Below are 20,052 nucleotides of genomic sequence, written 5' to 3'. Positions count from 1 at the left end.
AAAATGCTGGATTAACAGATCCAGTTCACTGACTCAAATTAGTGGAGGTAAGACAGGTGCCCACATCAGTGTCCCCATTCAACCAATGTAGCCAAGCCCCAAATTTAAATCTTAACCTTCTGTCTGTTTTATTGTTGTTGGATTTTTTTGTATCAGGCCATTCCCGTAGTTTTGTCATTTTTAACAAAAGAAAGTATTAGGATTTGTTATTGAATTGCAGTGGGCTTCAAGTGGTTGCTGGATATACTGCACTTTTAGCACATGCTTAATCTTTCAGCCCTGGAGTGTACTACTAAGTGTGAAGTAATCACTCAGTTGAAGATCAAAAGACCTGGACTGGAACCTCTCAAAAGAGATGCTCTCCGCCCTTGTCCCATTCAACTCTGGAAAAATTTGTTCATGGAGAGAACATGATCTCACCTGGATGCCATCCAATTGCCAGCTGTACTGGGCAAGTTTGAGCTAAATGGTTCCTGTAGCCAGGTGAACTTTCTATTCTCGTACTACTAGCAGAATTGAGCTGAGGTTTTACTAGTAATTTTTCTCTAGCAGATTTATAAATTAGTCCGGAACACAGTTCTTCTATCAATATTCCTTCTTACTCCCACTGTAGATACATCAGACCAATAAGCAGAAGCATTTGAGTTTGATTTTTCTGTCAGTGTAAAGAAACTGATCCAAAGTTAACCGATGGATTTGGAGCAAACATTAAAAACAGTTGCCTATTGAAGCAGGATTTGCTTGCTTCGATGTAACCTCATGGTTAATTAATAATGATAAAGGTCTTAAATGTCGATTTTCAGTCATCAGAAACTCGTCTATTGCTAAGCTAAGTCTATTCTCTAAGTGAGGCTCATGCATCAAAGAAAAGCAGACTCTGACCACAACACAATTTTACCTGGAGGTGGGCTGTCAGGATGGGCTAAGAGAGGCTTTTTTGAATATGAGGAATGAGGAAGCTCATCCTGTTAGGGAAAGTATTGATCAGTTTGCTCTGTTATGTCATAAATGCCCATAAATAAACTACTAGTCATAGAAATGTGCTTTGAATACAGTTAGAATTTTCTGTCAGGAAGGAATTATCACATGTTAACAATGCTGCTTAGCTCATTTATACTGCTGGCAGTTCAGATCTGATAGAAATTTACCACCTGACAGGATAAACTGCTTCAATTAAAAAGTACTTCTGTTCCAGCTCATACAGAGAGAGCCACTCAAACTGTCATAACACACAGGGAACGGTAATTTTGTCAGCTCTGGCTGTTCACTAGTACTCGTAACTATAGTTTATTCAATTATTTTAGAAAGTGTCTTCTAACCTAATATTTTTTGCAATATTTACACAAAAATCTACAGCCAATGAGAAAAGCAGCACTGCAGGTTTAAGACATGACATGGTGTGTGTGTGTGTGTGTGTGTGTGTGTGTGTGTGTGTGTGTGTGTGTGTGTGTGTGTGTGTGTGTGTGTGTGTGTGTGTGTGTGTGTGTGTGTGCATACACACACTTGAGGGAACAGCACTCGAGCAGGTTCGCCAGAACTAAATATTAAATGACAGAGTGAGCTCTCAAGCCTCCCCAGCAGGGGAATTTGGGAAAGGATGGTGCTCAGTAAAATGAGAGTCATGCTGGAGTGTAGACTGTGGGGGTAAAATGAGCCTGCAGTTTCTGCTTTGTTTTAAATATGAGGATCGGTGTACCCAAATCTGTCAGGAGAGTGTTGTTTAATTGAAAGTAAGTGAACCAAAGGGATAATATTTGGTAATACCACTGAATGCTTTGAATGCGAGGGAATAAATTGGCTACTGAAGAGAAAATAAGGCAGGTTATATCATCGTGCCTTTGCAATCTAATCAGTGTTGTGCTAATTGGAATGGGACAAGATCAATGTAAAACTTAACAGCCAAGCAAAAGGGTTCATTGCAGTAATCTAATTTAGCAGCATAGGTGAGAATATTGTGCAATATTTCTTCAGTGTACAAATATAAGCACCTCAAAACTGAGTGATTTTATCTTCTTAGTTTTTATCTAAATGGTTTAGCTACTGGAACGCTTAATTTATTCTTGTCATTTGCAAAAAGTCAGATATGTATGATACGCATACTGTCCAATTTACATTAATTTAATTAATAGTGATTTAATTTACACTGATTAGATACAGTTTCAGTTCAAAGTTGGGAATCCTTTGGAAATTTTTACATTTCTGCCTAAATGTGACACAAACCGTGAACATAACTTTCATATATCGGAAAAGTAGCAAAACAACCCAACTAAACTGTGGTGGGGCGTGGTCTGCGGTGCCGTGCAGGGAGGGCTCATGCACCTGCGCGGCATCCCCAATTACGCCCACTGACCTACATAATTGTGTTGTTGTGTGTTAGTTTTTTGTGGTGTGATTTGCAGCTGACAGCCGAGAGCTGCAGCTAGAATAAATAGAATGGCTCTAACACCGAATCTGTGGTCCTGCCGTGTCTCAGTCACGCCACATAAACAAATGAAATGCGAGTAGAAACAAAGCAAGTAAACGTCAACTGTTGACCGTTAGTTTGATGGTAAAAGTAGAATCAGGTGTTAGGGTGCTGCCTGTTTTTAAATTAAAACAAACATGTATCTAAGTCTGATCTTCAAAACAATCAAAGGAATAAATCATGGCATCAACAAGTGAGATTTATTGATTTTCATCAGTCTGAACAGGGTTACTTAATAAAACAAGACCAGTCACATTTCGTGTGACCTTGACATTGATCAGATTTTCACCAAAATTAATCAGCTCAAGCTGTTATTAATATCTGCCGTCACACAAAATTTGAACTTGATATCTTGAAAACTGTGGATGCTAAACTGCTAACAAACAGACAGAGAGACAAACATATTGCATGCTCCCTCCCTTCGGGGAGAGAAAAAACATTTGGAGCAAGGTTATTATAGTTAACTGAAAGCTAAAACTTGATGTGAAAAAAACATTTGAACTCACTAAAATAAAAATTAAAACTGCTTTCAAACTCAAGACCACTGTTACCCTCCACAGGAGTGGTTTAATTTAAGGAACCGTGGGTAATCTTTAAGCAACTAAAAGCCTCTCTCAAGTTAGCTAATGGTCATATTTGAGTCCACTATGATGAGAAGACTGGATTAAATGGTATATCTGACAGGGTTGCAAGGAGAAAACCCAGAACTTCACTAAAGGAACAGTGGTTTTCATCTTCTGTCTGTTAAAGATCACATGAGAAAGCCAGAAACATATTGGAAAGCCTTTGTCGACAGATGGGAACGAAAGGAAAACGTTGCATTTCCTGCAAAAGAACCTCAACCTTGGTGGTGTTAGTGACATGGGTTGGGTCTGATTTTACTGCATCTGGGTCAACGTGGTTTGGATTGTTCCTAAAGAGGAATACGTGAAATTCTTGTTCTTCTACCAATAGATATATTGTGAGAGGAACCTGAAGGGAAGAGTTCATGTCAGGAAAACCCCAAACATCCCAAATTTGAATGCGCCCGAGCATTAGAACAGGATACAGTTCCTGGAAGCCAAAGTGCAAGGCTGCATTTAGTTTAACTGCACAATAGGACATACAGTACTCGACATACTAAAGAGCTATTCTTTTTCTGTACATACATATGTATATAAGTAGCATTTCCCACAATTGATAAATGACCGGGTGTAATATTTTCATTTAATTTGTTTAATATTTATAATTTCTTTCCTATACATGTGGTTTTGTAGACTATGATCGGATGAAACAAGATCATACTCTGGCTCGTGTCTAATAATAGGTCAGTGATCAGAGATATTTCCAAACTGTGCTGTGCATTTTAAAAAAAGAAGAAGAAGGGAACAGAGAGCTCTATTACAAACACTGGATTGAAGTAAAACACCACGTTCTGTCTTAGAAAAGCTACTTGGATAGAAAAATATACTGTATGTGCATCAGCTGTGTTTCAGACCTCAGATCTCTGTGTTAATGGACATTTGAAGTGCTATTTCAAAGTGTATTTGAAAGCTGTTTCATTCATTTACTTTTTCCTTTGATATTGTGTAATCATGCTCTAGTTGGCATATTATGAGCGGGTATAAGCCTTTTTACTCACACGATTAAAAGATGTTCATAGCTTTCCCCCAAGGCGCGTGTATCCCCTAAAAATAGATGTTTTTTTTGTTTGTTCCAGTGAAACATGTGATTCTTTTTACCCTGGAAAAATAAACAAATGAAAGAAGTCTCACTCTTTGTGCAGGGAGGCATACTTTTGAATATGTTGTAAACCTGTCATCAGGCTCTTGATCAGGTATGGTTATTATATTATGGAACTTATATTAACTGTATTGGCATGACTATTAGAAGTGTGACAACATCTTTCTACATACAGCCAAACTTCCCCCACTGAAACATGAAACGAGGAATAAATTTGCACACCTCTGTCTCACCTGCCACCTGTTACAATAAAAGTGTGTGAGGCAGCTGTGACTTGTCCCTTTCATGAACCAGACGTTGGAGCTGTATGCAAAGCAGAGTTACAGAGTGTTGCAGTAGAAGCTTTAAACCAAAGAAGTGAAGCTTCATTTGACAAAAGTTGAAATGTCAGAATTTCTTTTGTGACTCGGGAATCAAGTCGCTGTCATGAGTTTTAGATGTGCTTTTGATGCTTTTACTTTTTCTTTTAAATGTTGAACAGTATTACATTAAATTGTAAAATTCACTTTACTAATGCAGAACAATAGAAAGTAAGAGCTGTAGTTTGAACATTTGCGAGCTTTAGAGGTGCTTGTGTGCGCATTTTGTTACTTTTAAGAGAGTGCACCCACTATCAATTCCAAGGTTTTATATATCACACATCATATATCCATTTTAATACAACCATGTCATTCTAAATTCAGTAAAAAGCCAAAATGCTGAAACGGTGTGTGCAAAAAATCAATAAATGGAACAAAAAAGAATATTTACCTTTACTGTTTCAGATGTCACCACTTATATTCTCTGTTTGATTTCACCAAACATGATACTGTGCTATATCCAAACATCTCGTGCCAGCTCTCAAGCACGGTGGTGAAGCAGTGATGATTTGAGCTTGTTTTGTAGCCACACGGTACCTTGGATGATCTGATATCCTCGTGTTGGTGTTGTTCCCAGACCATCATGAAAATGTTGTTCCAGGTTCAACATTGCAAGTGACCAATCACATTTTTGTGACGTTATTCTTTTGCGCGCCAAGCCATTCATGCATTTATGAAATTCCAATGTTGCAAGGACAATATCAATTCTGCTTACTGTTTATTAAAGGGTTACGGTTAGGGTCAGGGTCCGTTGATCGGCGGACAGAGGCGGTTTCACGCAGCTTTATTACAGTTTTTTGTTTTACGCCGGTTTTTCCCGAAGTCGCAAAAGTATGACGTCACAACATTCTGATTGGTCACTTGCAATGTTGATCCTGGAACAACATTTAGTATGATGATCTGGGAACAACACCAACACGAGGATATCAGATCAACCCGGTACCTTGCAGTCACTGAGTCCATGAACACTTTTTACCAAAGTATTCTAGAGCCTTACAGCTAAAACTTAGCTCGAGTTGAGTCATAACATAGGCCAGTGATCCCTCAAACACTAGCAACTGTACAAAATGATGGCTGAAAAGGAAAAGAATCAAAGTGGACCGGTCAAAATCTAAACCTCAACCTGATTGAAATGCTCCCTTAATAGAGCTATGTATAAGCACGTGCCTGTAAACCTTAATGAACAAAATTCCCTTTTTTTCAAAGACTGGTTCTGCAAGCAAGCTTTAGAAGAGTGTGCTTACACACATCATTTCAAGTTGCGTTTACCTTATTTTAAGACCTGGTTAGGATGGGATCATTTGTTAGGTCCTGATATGTAAAACCTTTGAACTGACAGATGCCGTACTGTGTTTTTACCATGACTGTAGCTGTGTGCCTTTGCTTCCTGTGCTTATGTTGAGATAAACAATCTGCTGACTGCATTATCACATGTCCCTGTTCAGACATAGGAGTGGCACCAAGCTTCTCATCTGTCTGCAACAAACTGTCAGAAAGTGTTAATGTGGATGACAATCCAAGAACTGCCAAAAATAGGTTTTTAACTGTCAGTGTCAGTGCCTGAAGAAATAAGGATTTTCTGACTTACCTATTTACTGAAATATTGTACACCAAGTTTCAAAGCATAGTCACAGCCTTGTATTGATAAATGAAAACAGCCATTAATTTAGTTTGACCACGAGTCCTCTTTAACAGACATGAATGTCAGACATCGCTTCCCCTGCCCCCCAGTTGAAATGCAAGGGGATGACATATGGAAGCGGGCTACATGACTGCGGGTTTTCTTCTGATCTTGAGGGTCCAGCCACGGGGGAGACGGGCATTTGTGTAGTTACATGTTGACAGCTGTTATTGTGTGACACTGTGTGCGTCTGTAAAGTGAAATTTATCTGACCCTGTGTTTATAAAATGCAGAGTAAAAGTTCTGTACAGATGGAGCAAATAACAATGATGATGTGCAGCTTCGAAGTATCCCTCCTTCCTCCTTATCTTTTGACCGTCCTCAAGCTGTCTATCCCATCCCAAGTAATCAGCATCCTTCATAGAAGGACAGCCGAAGCCAAGTCAACCAGAGAGCGTGTCCTAATCAGGGGCATGGAGAGCTGAGCTTATGGAGCCCTCCCCCCACTGTGGGGCCATTACTGGGCTGCCATGGGCTCAAGATTAGAGCCTCTTCCTGTGGTTAGCCATTCAAATTCAGCATTAATGTTTGAAAGAGCAAGGAAAATGCCTACTCTTCATGGATATATCAATATTTTATAGAAGAGAAATGTGAAAACATCTCCAGTAATGTCTGTGCGGGTTTAGTGTTTTATCTTATTTCTTTTTAGGAGGCTTGCACATTTGTATATCGCTGTCAAAATGTCACATTTTTCTAAAGCAAGTCAAAAAGGATGACGCTGGGGGTGTAACTTCTGTCAAATTAACATGTCATGGATCATTGTTACAGCTGCACTTCTCCTCTTCTGCATTTTGACTCAATTAAAAGTGAAACGATGGAAATCTGTCTTACAATCCTTTTTCCCCGTTGCTGGTGTAGTTCAACCTCGTACCAGTAAATTCAGTATCGGTAAAAGTCATTTGTACACTTGATGTATAAGAGACTGGGCTGTGTGTGTTTCAGAAATAGTAGCTGCTTGTTTCAGGGACAGTGTACTTACTGACTGCTTGCCTGCCTGTCAGTCTGCACAGTAAATAGGTCAGTGTTTTATGTGAGCGAAGAATCGGTAATGTCTGGGCCTTCATGAATCTGCCATCTTTAGCCGTTCAGCAGAACTGCCGGCAGGAAGGTGATAAGCTAAACAGCCATACAGCATTAGAGACCACATTTAGATTTGTAATATCTAACTGTGATGCTGCTGCTGCTGTTTTTGTTTGTTGTGCTCACTCACGACTGCCTGTCATTAAAATAAACAGAAGCATCCCGAAGAGGGTTTTGGGGATTTTTTTTTTTTAGCCATCATTCAGCCACGTTGCTTTCTGAGGACAGTTCTTTCCTAACGTTATCATATTTATGAGCACTTCAATGTTTTTATATAAGTGGTGTGTGCTCTCGAGGAGGACACGAGTATTGATGAAGCAAAGGAGCCCTTTCAGACAGGTACTCGTTTCTAATAATCTGACAATATGTCAGCTTCACGTGTGACCGTGCACCTCTGAAAATTTGCCACAGTAAACCCACTTTTACTTTTGTGACATCACTCTGCCCAAACTGCTCGCAGAAGTTCCTTTAAATTGGTTTATTATTGTGTGCTGGAAAAAGTCTGAACAGATTCATCAGCTGTTCCGTAAATTGTCATCATCAGAGTGCAGACGACCCCGCTCATGTGCGTTTTAGTCGTCAGAGACACACCGACCTCTCCAAAGCCACCTAACTCCATCCATATATGTTGCTTTCTCCCACTCGCTCTAAAGCTTCACATCTATTACAGTGACATATTTTTTTTAACTAAACCTTTACATTACAGCAGGTATGTGACGGGTCAGGCTAATGAGACATAAGTAGTGACTGCAATCTGAAATTGGACAAAACATTAAAAGGAATAAGTCAGTGTATTGCTTCCAGCTGTTTCTATAAATATGCATTCCTGTGACTGTGTGTCATCCATGCTGATGATCAAAGTAACTATTAAAATAGTTTCACCAACACTTTTTTATATCACTGATGGGGACTGTGTAGGGTGTACCCAGCCTCTCGCCCTCTGACAGCTGGGATAGGCTCCATCCGCAGCCTGCCACTGTGAATTGCATAAGCGGATGGATGAGTTGTTGGGTAGAAGTCCATGTAACTGTATGTATTGTGAGCCCAATGCATCACGCATGCGTCATGGCTCCTTACTCCTCTGTTTAATAACAGAATGGCTATTAGAAGCCAACAGTTTTACAAATCCATGTCTGAAAAGGGGGAACAACTAACCCGACTAAACCTCAAGAACTCATTAGTTTTATGTTTGAAAAGTTCAAACTCTCCTGTCGTTGTTTGATGTTGTAACCACCGATTCTTCCCTCCATGTTTTCAGACCAGATATTGACTCGACAGATTAGAGCCCCATCGCTGTTGGCAGGTCTCGCTTGTTTAATGCGCACGTTACTGAATCCACTTCTGTGCGTGACAGTAAAAGCAGTGTGACTTCTATCGAAGCAAAACTGATAGCAAAAAAAAAATGATGTTAACGGATTAACAGAGGCTTTAGTCGCAGCTGTGTGAGTCTTAACAGGACAGGGATGTTTGTGTTTTTGCAATGATCCATAGACAAGGTAGACAGACAGCTTGGATGCCACTTTGTGACACTAAATCACTTATAGTGCTGCACTTTTTCACCGATTATAAAAAATTATACCCCGTGAACTCTCTTAATAGGATAGATGACAGACAGTCAGCCGGTCTGGTTATGGATCATTTAGAAACGATCAGTAACTGTGATTGAGAAGCAAAGAAAAGGATATGAGGAGGAAAAAAATCAAAAGCTTAAATAAAAGTTTAGATGTCAAGTTCAACAGTATTTCCACACTCGCTGTAAGCCTGGTGCCACAGTATTAAGCCATAAAGCTTAATAATCCCTGCGATCCTTCAGCTAAATTTGGCTGATTGTGTCAGATTGCATACAAAGGTTACCAAACCTTGTCTTCCTTATTGCCTGGACAGCCGTGCTGTATACACGCCCTGTTTCTTTAATGTGTCCACATTGTGAATTTCCTCTGTAAATAGCAGAGTTTTGTTGGGTTTTGTTGTCAGTGACACGCCCAAACTCCAACCTAAGCAAACCTGTTTTTTGTTGTCGTCTGGAGTCTCGCATGGAAAGCGCCAGCATAGTGCTCCCCCACCAGCAATATATCTCATAAGATCTTTGAAATGCGGTATTAAAATAATAGCAACGACATAGTGGCGTTTTAAAATCATAGTATGTCTCTGGAGCTGACTGGTTATTCAAAAATAGTCGGTGCCTTCTAGCTAAGCCAGATCAAAATCTAATTTCAGTTAACCGTGCTGTCAGGAGTGAGTCACTTTTTTTTTTTTTTTTTTTAACAGATCATTCTTGGGAAAGGGTGATTTAAAGGTTTCTCAGGGATTCAACTGATGTAACCTCTGTTAAAGGAAGATGCTGCAATATTATTTTTATCCCTATCTTCCAGTGGTGGAACGCTTCTTGTTTTCAGTTCTTGTTCATGTTCATGTTTTACATTTCAACTCTACATTCATCTACAGCGAGCTGGGCTGCTATTGAATGCCAGCAGTGTGCATGGGCTGATATTCGCCAAATAATTTCCGGCAGTCGTTGTTGAATAGTTAATCTAATTGAAAAGATCGCAGTGCGAGCTATCACGTCACTAGCAGAGGAGAATACCAAATGCTGTCTAATTAATTAGACATAAAGATTATGTTGGCAGCTTTTATCTCAGATCCATGTTTGATCTCCAAGCTTTTATTTAATGTAATATAAACTTTCACATATTTTGTAGTTTGTTTCTTACGAGTCATAAACTCAATTCCTTACACATTAAAGCATATTGGTAATGTTATGCAACGGAAGAACATGTTTAATGTTTAAATGGAATAATGAAATCTGTTTACTGAATCCGTTGGATGTTTACATTCAATCAGCAGTTAACAGGGAAACAGTTAATGATGATGTTGTTTTTGTGGGGTTTTTTGTTCTTAATCTGACATGTTTCTGAGGTAGTTACTGCACAGTTAAATAAACAAACAATGAGCATGTTTTGAGAAGCCTTGATTTGTGGTTCTGGTGTCCTGCCCAAACAGGTTTATGATGAAATGACACATTACTGACAAATCCCTTTCACAACAAGACAAGAATTTGAGGCAGCAGATGGAGATAGCCAGAGGTATTGTGTAATAACGCTGGTAACTGTCAAAATCTGATGAAACGGTGGCTTCTTATCATGTCGCATCGTTCCACTAATCAAGTTCTTTTATTCCAAACCAGTTCTTTTGGGACGTTAGGGAAGAGTGCAGCGTGATCTATCAAACTGTGCCTAGTGGAGGAGGAGATGGTTAAGTACAATTGTAAAGGCCGCCACGAAGGCACGTGTGTGATTCGTCAAAGGCAAGGCTCGCTGTGTAAAAGCTTGAGAGCGTGTCTTTGTTCGCTTATGTAGGTCTCAAGCAAGGGGGCGGCCCACATGGATGGCCCGCTTTCTGGGATGCCTGTGCTGCACATCACATGATGGGCTTGGCCTCAGGGTGCGGCACTCAAGGAGTCTAAGATGTGTAGATGCAATGGGTAGATGGAAGATTAGAGCATGAGTGATGGAAATATTTACTCTTGCCAGATTCTCTGAGAATCAGTTCTTGGTTGTTGAGTCAACCTTTAAATCTAAATTAGATTTAAATCTGCCGTGCAAAATATCAGCCGTGTCCACATAGGAAGAATTAAGTGTACTAGTACTGTTACTTATATTTAACCAGGAAGTACTCCTGAAATCAAATCTCTTTTACAAGGGAGAAAATCAGAAACATAATCAGAATCCTTAAGGAAATTATATGGTTACAGTTGCTCCAAGACAATAAGGACAGTAACAGACTGAACTAAATGAAATAATACAATAGATTACAAAGCTACAAAATATAAGAAATAGCTGTAATATATAGAAATAGAACTTTTAAATATCAAGAAACATTGTGACTCCTTAAACCCTCAAGAAATTAATCAATTAGTTTTAATAATTATTACCTTATCCATCACTTGAAGGGCTGATGGTTTGGTCCCGCAATCGCTCCACATACCGAAGTTTTGCTTACCAAGACACTGAAACTCCTGATGGCTGTTGGACTTCTTGCATGGCAGCTTAGCTGTTACTATAACACTATAGCACTGTAAAGTGCTTTAAGTACCACTGAGGTAGAAAAATGTAAGTGCACACCATTTGCATGAACATATTAATATAAAATACCACTGTGGATTGTTTTTTTACTGTGGCTTTTCTACTGTAAAACTGCCCCTTAAACTCCATGGCTTGCTCCTGACCTTAATAAAGATCAATCAGGCATAGCTTCTTCATGAAGTCATGCGCAGCCACAATCCTGGCAGATCAGCTGATCTCACTGCCAGTCCATATTAGATGGGGTGTGAGCCGATGGCCTACACGACCTACAATTTTAGCCTGTCCACGGGTGCTGTGCATCAGCAAACCGCTTTGCAACCCACCAGCTCCTTCTTTTCATGTTGTATCTGACTTACTCATTGTCATTACTCATTGGTGTTACTGATACCTGCTCCCTTTTACACAGCAGGTCTTGGTGAACCAGAACACCTAATATGTACTACAAATGGAAATAATGCTTTTGTGTATAAAAAATGGTATTCCTCAGTTTAGCAAACTTAACATTGTTGTGTATTATGCATAGGGCTAAGTGCAAGTGAAATTCAAAGCTAAGATCAGTGCAGAGGGTTTTTGTAGCTTTCATCACCTGCTGCTGTTTGAGTTCTTACTGATCTATACATAGACTTTTTCACACTGAGCTCCTACACCTCTCTCCTTCTCTCTTTCCCAGGGCATTGTGAGTGCTACTAAAGATGTCTGATAGTGTTGATATTGAAGAGAAACCACCAGCCCCCCCCTTGAGAATGAACAGTAGTTCCCGAGACTCTTCATCAGTGAATCACGCATCCAAACCGCTTCCAATGGCTCCTGAAGAGAAAAACAAGAAGGTCCGCCTGCGTTCCATCTTCCCCGGGGGAGACAAGAGTGAGTATCCTTCTCAACATGTCGCCTTCAGGCTCAGCAGCACATTGGATCACATGGTTTACTTGTTTCCTGTGTGTAAAGAAAAAAAATAGATGTCATAAATGAGCTTGTAAGCAGATTTTTGTCAATTTCCTTTAGCAAACAAGAAGAAAGAGAAGGAACGTCCTGAGATATCCCTACCCTCAGACTTCGAACACACCATTCATGTTGGCTTTGATGCTGTAACAGGAGAATTCACAGTGAGTATCGCTTTCACCCGATGATCAGGCATATAAATGAGGACAGATGTGCTTCTAAAATTCACCTCTCATTTGAAAGCAAACTTACAGGCACACATTTCAAAATTCACATTTCCCTAAATTGATAGAGTCAGCTAGTAATTAAATTTCCTCCACATAGGTTTGGTAATACAAGTGACCCGAATGACAATCACTCGAACCTATCAAGTGAAACCTGCACTTGATTCCTTCAGTGTTTCCTGGTAAATTACATTTTAGGTCCAGGTAATGCCAAAGACAATAGACTGTCTTTGGCATTACCTAGTTTGTGATTCAGTAGAGCAGTTCCAGCACAGATTTTTAAATGCAAAGGTAATTATTCTAATTATTTAAAGCTTTACAGATGTATGAATACAATTTACTACTCTGTGGTGAATTTTGAACAGTAAAAACTACAGTCTTGGGTAAAACTAAGTTCACCACATTATTCAATAACTCGGGGAACCACCTGTAATAGCAATAATGTGAAGTAATTGTATGTCTCTCACATCATTGTGGGGGAATTTTGGCCCACTCTCCTTTATGTTCCTTCATTTTACTGAAGTTTGCGAGCATTTAATTAAACGCAGCTCTATTAAGGTTCTGCAAAAGCATTTTATTCAGGTTGAAGTCTAGACTTTGACTTGGCCACTGCGACACCTTTTTTATTTTTTTATTTTTCAGCCATTCTCTTGTAGATTCATTGCTGTGCTTGGGATCATTGTCCTGTGCCATGACCCAGTTTCTGTCAGACAGCCTCACATTTGACTCTAGAATATTTTTTGCTATACCAGAGAAGTTTTTAGTCGAATTAATGACTACAAAACAAGCCCCAAATGTGGTGCTGTGCATTATGGCCAGGCATCTCCACGTTGGTTTCCCTTGTCCAAAGGACATTGTTCCCAAAGTCTTGTACTTTGTAAACCTAAACTATCCCGCCGTGTTCTTATTAAAGAGAAAAGGATTTCTCCTGGCAACCTTTCCAAACAAGCCATACTTGTTCAGTCTTTTTCTGATTGTACTGTCATAAACTTTAACATTTAACATGCTGAGGCCTGTAGAGTCTAAGATCTAGCTCTTAATTTTTTGTATGGTCTGACCTTGGGATGAATTTGCCAAATTGTGGGGCTGTGTTAACACACATTTGAATGCTCCAGACCAGCAAACTGCTAAAACTTGTGTTTTTTTATAGATGTGCTCACACTGGCTGATAACCAGCTCATCAAGTGCACTTTATTAGCAGCACCTGGCTGCATAACAGTTCTTTTGGAAGCAGTAAGGGTGTACTTATTTTTTCACAGGACCATGCGGACTCCTGTGTGTACAACAGTTGTTTTTATTGCACTCTTTGCATTTGGTTAGCATCCTTGGTGAGATTCTCGTTAATGGGAAAAGTATTAAAAAGATGCAGTAAACGATAAAAACAACATATTAACATATTCGTACACCCACTCACTCATAATAACAGAGATACATATATTGAACCTAGACTAGTTTGACAGTGCTGGGAATAAACTACTAATGCAAAGTCTAGTCTAGTCTGTCCTATACTAAAAAATAATTGTAGGAAGTTTGCGTCTTATCATCACAACCCTATAAAAACGTCCTTACACTAAGGATTACATATTCGGGACTATTTGACTACCAAATGTGCAGCACAGGACCAGTAACAAATAGTTCCTTGTTCATTTAAAAGCTATGTGCCTGTGACACACAGAGCTCTTTTAAGAGTTTTGAAGCAGCCACTTTTACTTGTTTCAGGGTTTTCAGGGAGAATAAAGTACATCGCTCTCGATTTTTCCCTTGATCTCCCTCCAAGTATGATTTCTTTTTTTTAACCTCCATTGCCAGCCTTTTTTCCTCCAGCAGCTGATTTGCTTTTAATAGTAAAAATGTGCATGAGTTTACAAAGCTGGCATGAAAGAAAGCCATTGTTGACGGATATTCACTTCCCATTAAAGATAAAAAAGAATTGTCTCAAAAGATTATTTTATGCTCCGAGTAAAGAAAGCAATAATGCTTTTATACTAACCAATTAAATACAAGGATAAAGCTAGCGGCTTTCTTTTAAAATTCATTTCTTATAAAAAGCTAATCAATTTTTGTTGTTGACTGGCAATATAAAGAATATTTATTTACATGGAATATTAAGGATCTTTTTATTTAATCGATGTTTCAAATTGTTGATCACTGAGCTTTAGTGATCAAATATACCATGACGTTAAAAAATGTGAGAAAAGCCTACATAAACATTTTGTGTTTCTCTCAGACACAGATTGATCCTTTTGTCTCGAGATGCTTTAACCTGTGGCCTCTGTCTCTTTGTAAAGGGCATCCCAGAGCAGTGGGCACGGCTCTTACAGACCTCGAACATCACCAAGCTGGAGCAGAAGAAGAACCCGCAGGCCGTGTTGGACGTCTTGAAGTTTTATGACTCCAAAGAGACCGTCAACAACCAGAAGTACATGAGCTTCACTTCAGGAGGTAATCTCACCTAAATACTCATGGAAAATGTCAGTTAGCAATATAAAAGGCTAAAAGATCTGCATCTAATACAAAAGATTTTCAGTATGTTGTTTTAAAAAAAATGTCTTCTTTTCATTTCAGACAAGTCAGCACATGGGTACATAGCAGCAAACACTCTGGTGAGTTCTTGTAAACCTTCTTTGGTCACTGTTTGTGGTTTTCTATGACTAAATAATTTATTTAGAAATCATAATCTAACAGAGTTTATGCCAGTTGCTCTCTTCATATCCCTGGACTTATTACGATGGTATATCAAATCTCTGACCCATAGCCAGAGCCACGATCTCTGCAACATTTTATTGCTTTCAAAAATGTCTGATTAATGGATGCAGGCAAATAAATTCTTATAACTTATCGAACAGTGTAATCATTTAACAGGTAAGTTGCAATATTAGGTGGTTTATTTCTTTGTCCTGATGCTCAGAGTATTAATGTGCCTCTCCACCTACACCCCAGTAAATCTTCATCACTTCACCCTCGCTGTCTCTTTCTGGGATTTTCTAGAATAGACCGTGTTACTTTAAGGCACGTTCTCTTCACACAGCCTTCTCGCTCTAATGGACAGAGTGTGCGTGTTCCCCTCTGGAGGCTTACTGCCATCACTATGTGGCATAATTCCCTGATTTTTGCATACATGACAAACACTCTTGCAGCTCCCGCATAGAAACGATGGCTGCTGCGAGAGCCACCACTGAGCTTTGTTTATTTTTCCAATCGACTTAACCAGATTTTGAAATAGAGGGAGCTTCAACTGCATCTAGAAGGACTCCCGCTGTGCTGACCTCATTCCTGACTTTGACCAGAGTAATCTATGCTTTCTGCACGCTGGGTGAAGAAGTGGAATCTGAGTCTGTTTAGTAGGATTTGCTGCCCCGGGCAAACTACGCTGGGATCTCTTCATGCAAAGCTATTGCTTGATACAGCTGTATGCCTGTGAAGGGCAAATGGGTGTGGCAGTCCATCTAAAAGATTGTGTGAGTGAGCACAGTAAGGCTATTCTAAAGCATCTCAATCTTGGACCGTCACAGTGCTCAACAGCATGCAGAGGTGACTCAGCTATCGGTCATAGTGCCAATTTTAAGTCTTAAGGAAACAGAATTACAGGAACGTTGCCAAAAACTCCTCTATTGAAGAAAGTCCTCATCAGCTACAGTACCTCATATTATTTCAACATCACTTTATGCAGAAAAATATGTGAAAACTAATGTTTTGTTTGCTGTAAGCAGCTCTGTCTACAGCCAGAAGCGACCATGTTTAAATGGGTGCACTGCACAGATACAGATGCCTCTAATTACTGTGAAGTAATCTCTAATAAAATGACTAACTGCACATTGCTACAACAGCCTTTGTCTCCATCTAACTGTCAGTCAAAGCAGCTGCACTCCTAACTTTGGGCGTAAACAAAAATCCAGCTTCTTTTTTTGTACCAGGTTGTAAACATAATTATTTCTGCTGTAATGTTGAGCATTACACCACATTTTAATGTGGAAGTGTCAAGTGGTGATTAGAGAAACTGCAGCTTTTGCTATGTTGGTTTCATATTTTAGCACGTAGAGGTTGCTACCCATAATAATAATAATAATAATAATAAAAGAAAAGAAAAACCCTATTCAATGTCTATATCTAAGATTTTCATTTGAGCTCTTTGAACTTCAGTTTGAGCCCGCGGTGTCTGCCTGACCTTGACTTTCGCTCAGCATACATATATAGCTGCATATTTTGGCAGTACAGACATCGTGCTGCATCCAAATCCAAGATTTGGTCAGGCAGAAATTCACGAGGAATTTAAAGTGCCAAACGTTATCCCCAGAGTCCTCCTTTATGAGACATTAGATACACCCCAGAGATTATTTTGGCAGCAATGATTACTTTGTGCTTTTTTTTAATTGTTAATAGAAATTACATTAGTGAAATGAAACAGTCAAAATAATTTGACACATTCTCAGGAGACATTGCCTGTCCTCAGTTTTCTTGGCTCTTAATTGTTGCTTTAAGTGATTCATGTTTGGGTTTTCCTTCTTTATTGGAGCTTTTTAGGAATCTCTCCCAGTTAGCCAACCGTTGAGTCATATGGTATAAGGCCACTTCACCTTAGCTTCCTTTTATTACGAGTTTGTCAACAAATACCTGTCGCTAAACCGCTGTTCGTGTTACTACATTCATAACAGGAGCGTGGGTTATATCTCACATTGCACTGGCTGTTTTCATCACTTGTGTATTGATGTTGTTACTGTAACGTCTGATACTTTGAAATCCAGCATGGTTGGTGCATGGGTCTTTTTTTTTTTTTTTTTATAAATGAGAAGAATAATATTTCATGCAGTTTGGTTGTGCTCACACAAAACGTGCATTCTGTGGATGGTTAATTGAGAGAAGAGTTTCCCAGAGGCTTTGATTTTTATCAGCAGCGAGTAGTGATTATGCTCGAGTATCTACAACAGTTACAAACTCCATCGACATTCCTGGCTGCCAGCTAGTGCAACATGACTGCGAAAAGTACTAGTCGTTTACTTAAACACAGTACTCTCGGGTTTCAAAGTAAATATAGTGGAAAGACATATTTTTGACACATCACTCTGCCTTGTGTGTGTGCGTGTGCTTGACTAGACTGGGTGTCATTCAGCTGCGATCTCATTTTAGTTGAAAAGGTTGGTTCATCACAGAATCAGACATTAGGCGCATACATGCATCTGCTCAGGATAATGTTATTGTCAGTACTGTAGTGTCCAAATATGATGGTTATATAACATAAAAAATAATAATAAAAAGACAAAGATTGTTCAGGACTTCAGTGCCATGGACAGGTCTCAGGTGACGTAGTATATCTCTATCATGTCCTTTCCTCTTGCTGGCTGTGGGATATAATGCACGGACATGACGTCCACCTCTGCCCCCTCCACCCTCTCCTAAAGTTCACATAGTCTTACACATGTGTGGGTTTGTTTTGAGTAAATCCTCCCATTTTCAACCTTCACATTCAGAACCGGCTGCTGTCATCTGGGCCTCCTGTCAGCCTTAGAACCTGCAGCGCATTATTTGACAAGGTAACTCCTCCATATTACTATCCACATGACTTATCTCTGCATTGGCCTTGAAGCTAAATTCAACTATTTGACCTCCTACTATTGACTATGCCATCTGGCTAATGCAAAATGCACACAATATTTCATTATGAAAGCATCATCACTCTCTGCACTGAGATTTCACGGGGGATTGATTGGATCTTTTTGTTTTTGATGTTCCAGATATATTTGTCATCTACCACAAAGAGCATCTGTTAATTCTTTTTTGACTGGATCGTGTAGCAGAGCAGTGGCGCATGCCACAGAGGGTTGTGATGACTGTCAAACTGCATGTATGAGCTCATACTCCTGAAAATTTAATCCAGTAATTTGCCTGTAACTTCATCACCATTGTAGACATTACCGCATGGCTCCCTTGCTGGCTAACTGCTTACAATTAGACAGACAGCCTTTCCTGTACTGCAGTCTTGGCCCAGCCCACTTTGGAGCAGGTCAGAGGCCCAGTATGTCTGAACGAAGGACTGAGACTTTTCCCTCAGCCAGACCCTTTCCCTTTAATCACTAGAACTAAGCTGCACTGCTTCATTTATGCATGACAAGACTTGAAATAGATGAAGTGTTTCCATTCCATAAGAGGAAGATGATCCAAGGCAAGTAGAGTTTTGGATTAGAGGGGGAAAAGGCTGAGCATTAGACATAATAAATATGTCTGGGGCTTATTAATCACACTTGTTAAAAGGTAACTCCCACATCAACGGTATGTCTGCAGCTCACCACCATGCTGCACACTGCTGCAGTATGCTATCTCTTACAGTCAAATATTTAACAGTTTGTTACTTAAAAAATTCATTCTCATGGCACACCTTACCAGTCCCCACAACTCCAAATGCTTCTGATAAACTGCACTGGATGCCACCTCACTCTTCTCTCTTTAGCTCACACCTGACTTATTCTTTCCTTTGCTATTAACTTTTTTTTTTTCTGACAATTAATCCTGATTTGTTTTTGCTGCTTTCATGTGAGTGACACTGAAAATTGTTTTGGCTTCATGCTAATCGCAAGCTAACTTAAAATCAGTTTTGAATGCTATCTTTATTAGTCTCGGCGTACTTTTGGCCTTTAGTAATCTGATTATGTATGTATGTTGCACAGAATCATTTTGAACCTGAACTGGCCAAGAATCAGATCCTGCACTTTGGCTGGTTTGGGGTCTACAGACTGTTCACAAATAGCAGTAACAAAGAAAAACTGTAAAAGGAAAAAACAATGGATACGTTTAAGAATCTGCACTTTTCTTTTCATTCTCTTACTTTCATTCACTGGCACATACATCTACATACATCCACACTGACTTCTAACTCTACCCTCCAGGGTGCCAAAACATCAACAACAGAACCCCCGATTGCTCCGCCTGTGTCAGAGGAGGAGGATGAGGAGGAAGAGGAGGAGGAAGAAGAAGAAGACGAAGAGGACGACGACGATGAACTGCCCCCAGTCATTGCCCCTCGACCGGAACACACCAAATCTGTTAGTTGGCATCGTGCGCTTTGCAGAATTGTTGCGCTGTGATACCTCTGCAACTCCTTTGATATCTTGCCTCTCTTGCAGATCTATACGCGCTCCGTCATGGATCCACCAAAGCCTCCCACCCCCGTGAAAGAGGTGCTGACTCCACCGGAGTCACAGGTCCAGCCGGAGAACACGCCCAACACAATGTATCGCCATACCGACCGGCAGAAGAAAAAGTCCAAAATGACGGACGAGGAGATTCTGGAGAGACTCAGTATGTACAGTTACAGCTCCATGTTCTTACGCTCTGCCCTCTCCACACTTCTGTGGATAAATTTAGGAAAGACAGCCTCATCTATTTGCCCAAAATCAGTCGCATTCAATGTCATTGTCAAGCACAAAAATATAAAATATAAACTCCTTTGAGGTTAAAATCTGTATATTCATTATAACAACTCTGAGGATGTGACCATTTGTGTTCGGCA

At 39.7% G+C, this 20,052-nt stretch overlaps 1 protein-coding gene across 3 annotated transcripts in view; it reads left to right on the top strand.

Moving 5' to 3' along the window:
• Window positions 1-20,052, top strand: part of LOC146660520 (serine/threonine-protein kinase PAK 3) — a 59,279-nt gene that overhangs the window by 31,210 nt on the left and 8,017 nt on the right. For 2 of the 3 annotated variants that reach the window (XM_085420430.1, XM_085420429.1), the window contains exons 2-8: window positions 12,059-12,252; window positions 12,391-12,491; window positions 14,840-14,993; window positions 15,117-15,154; window positions 18,017-18,079; window positions 19,430-19,585; window positions 19,667-19,841. In XM_085420430.1, the coding sequence (XP_085276556.1) occupies window positions 12,081-12,252; window positions 12,391-12,491; window positions 14,840-14,993; window positions 15,117-15,154; window positions 18,017-18,079; window positions 19,430-19,585; window positions 19,667-19,841 (859 nt within the window). In that variant the 5' untranslated portion in view covers window positions 12,059-12,080. The remainder of the gene's footprint in view (window positions 1-12,058; window positions 12,253-12,390; window positions 12,492-14,839; window positions 14,994-15,116; window positions 15,155-18,016; window positions 18,080-19,429; window positions 19,586-19,666; window positions 19,842-20,052) is intronic. The other variant, XM_085420431.1, reaches the window with a different exon arrangement.

Source organism: Rhamphochromis longiceps, linkage group LG10, assembly GCF_057381845.1.
Source record: "Rhamphochromis longiceps isolate RC_006_pf linkage group LG10, R_longiceps_female_GT1.1, whole genome shotgun sequence".
Lineage (NCBI taxonomy): Eukaryota > Metazoa > Chordata > Actinopteri > Cichliformes > Cichlidae > Rhamphochromis > Rhamphochromis longiceps.
Note: the sequence above shows the minus strand (reverse complement) of the source record. Positions and strands in the feature narration are given on the sequence as shown.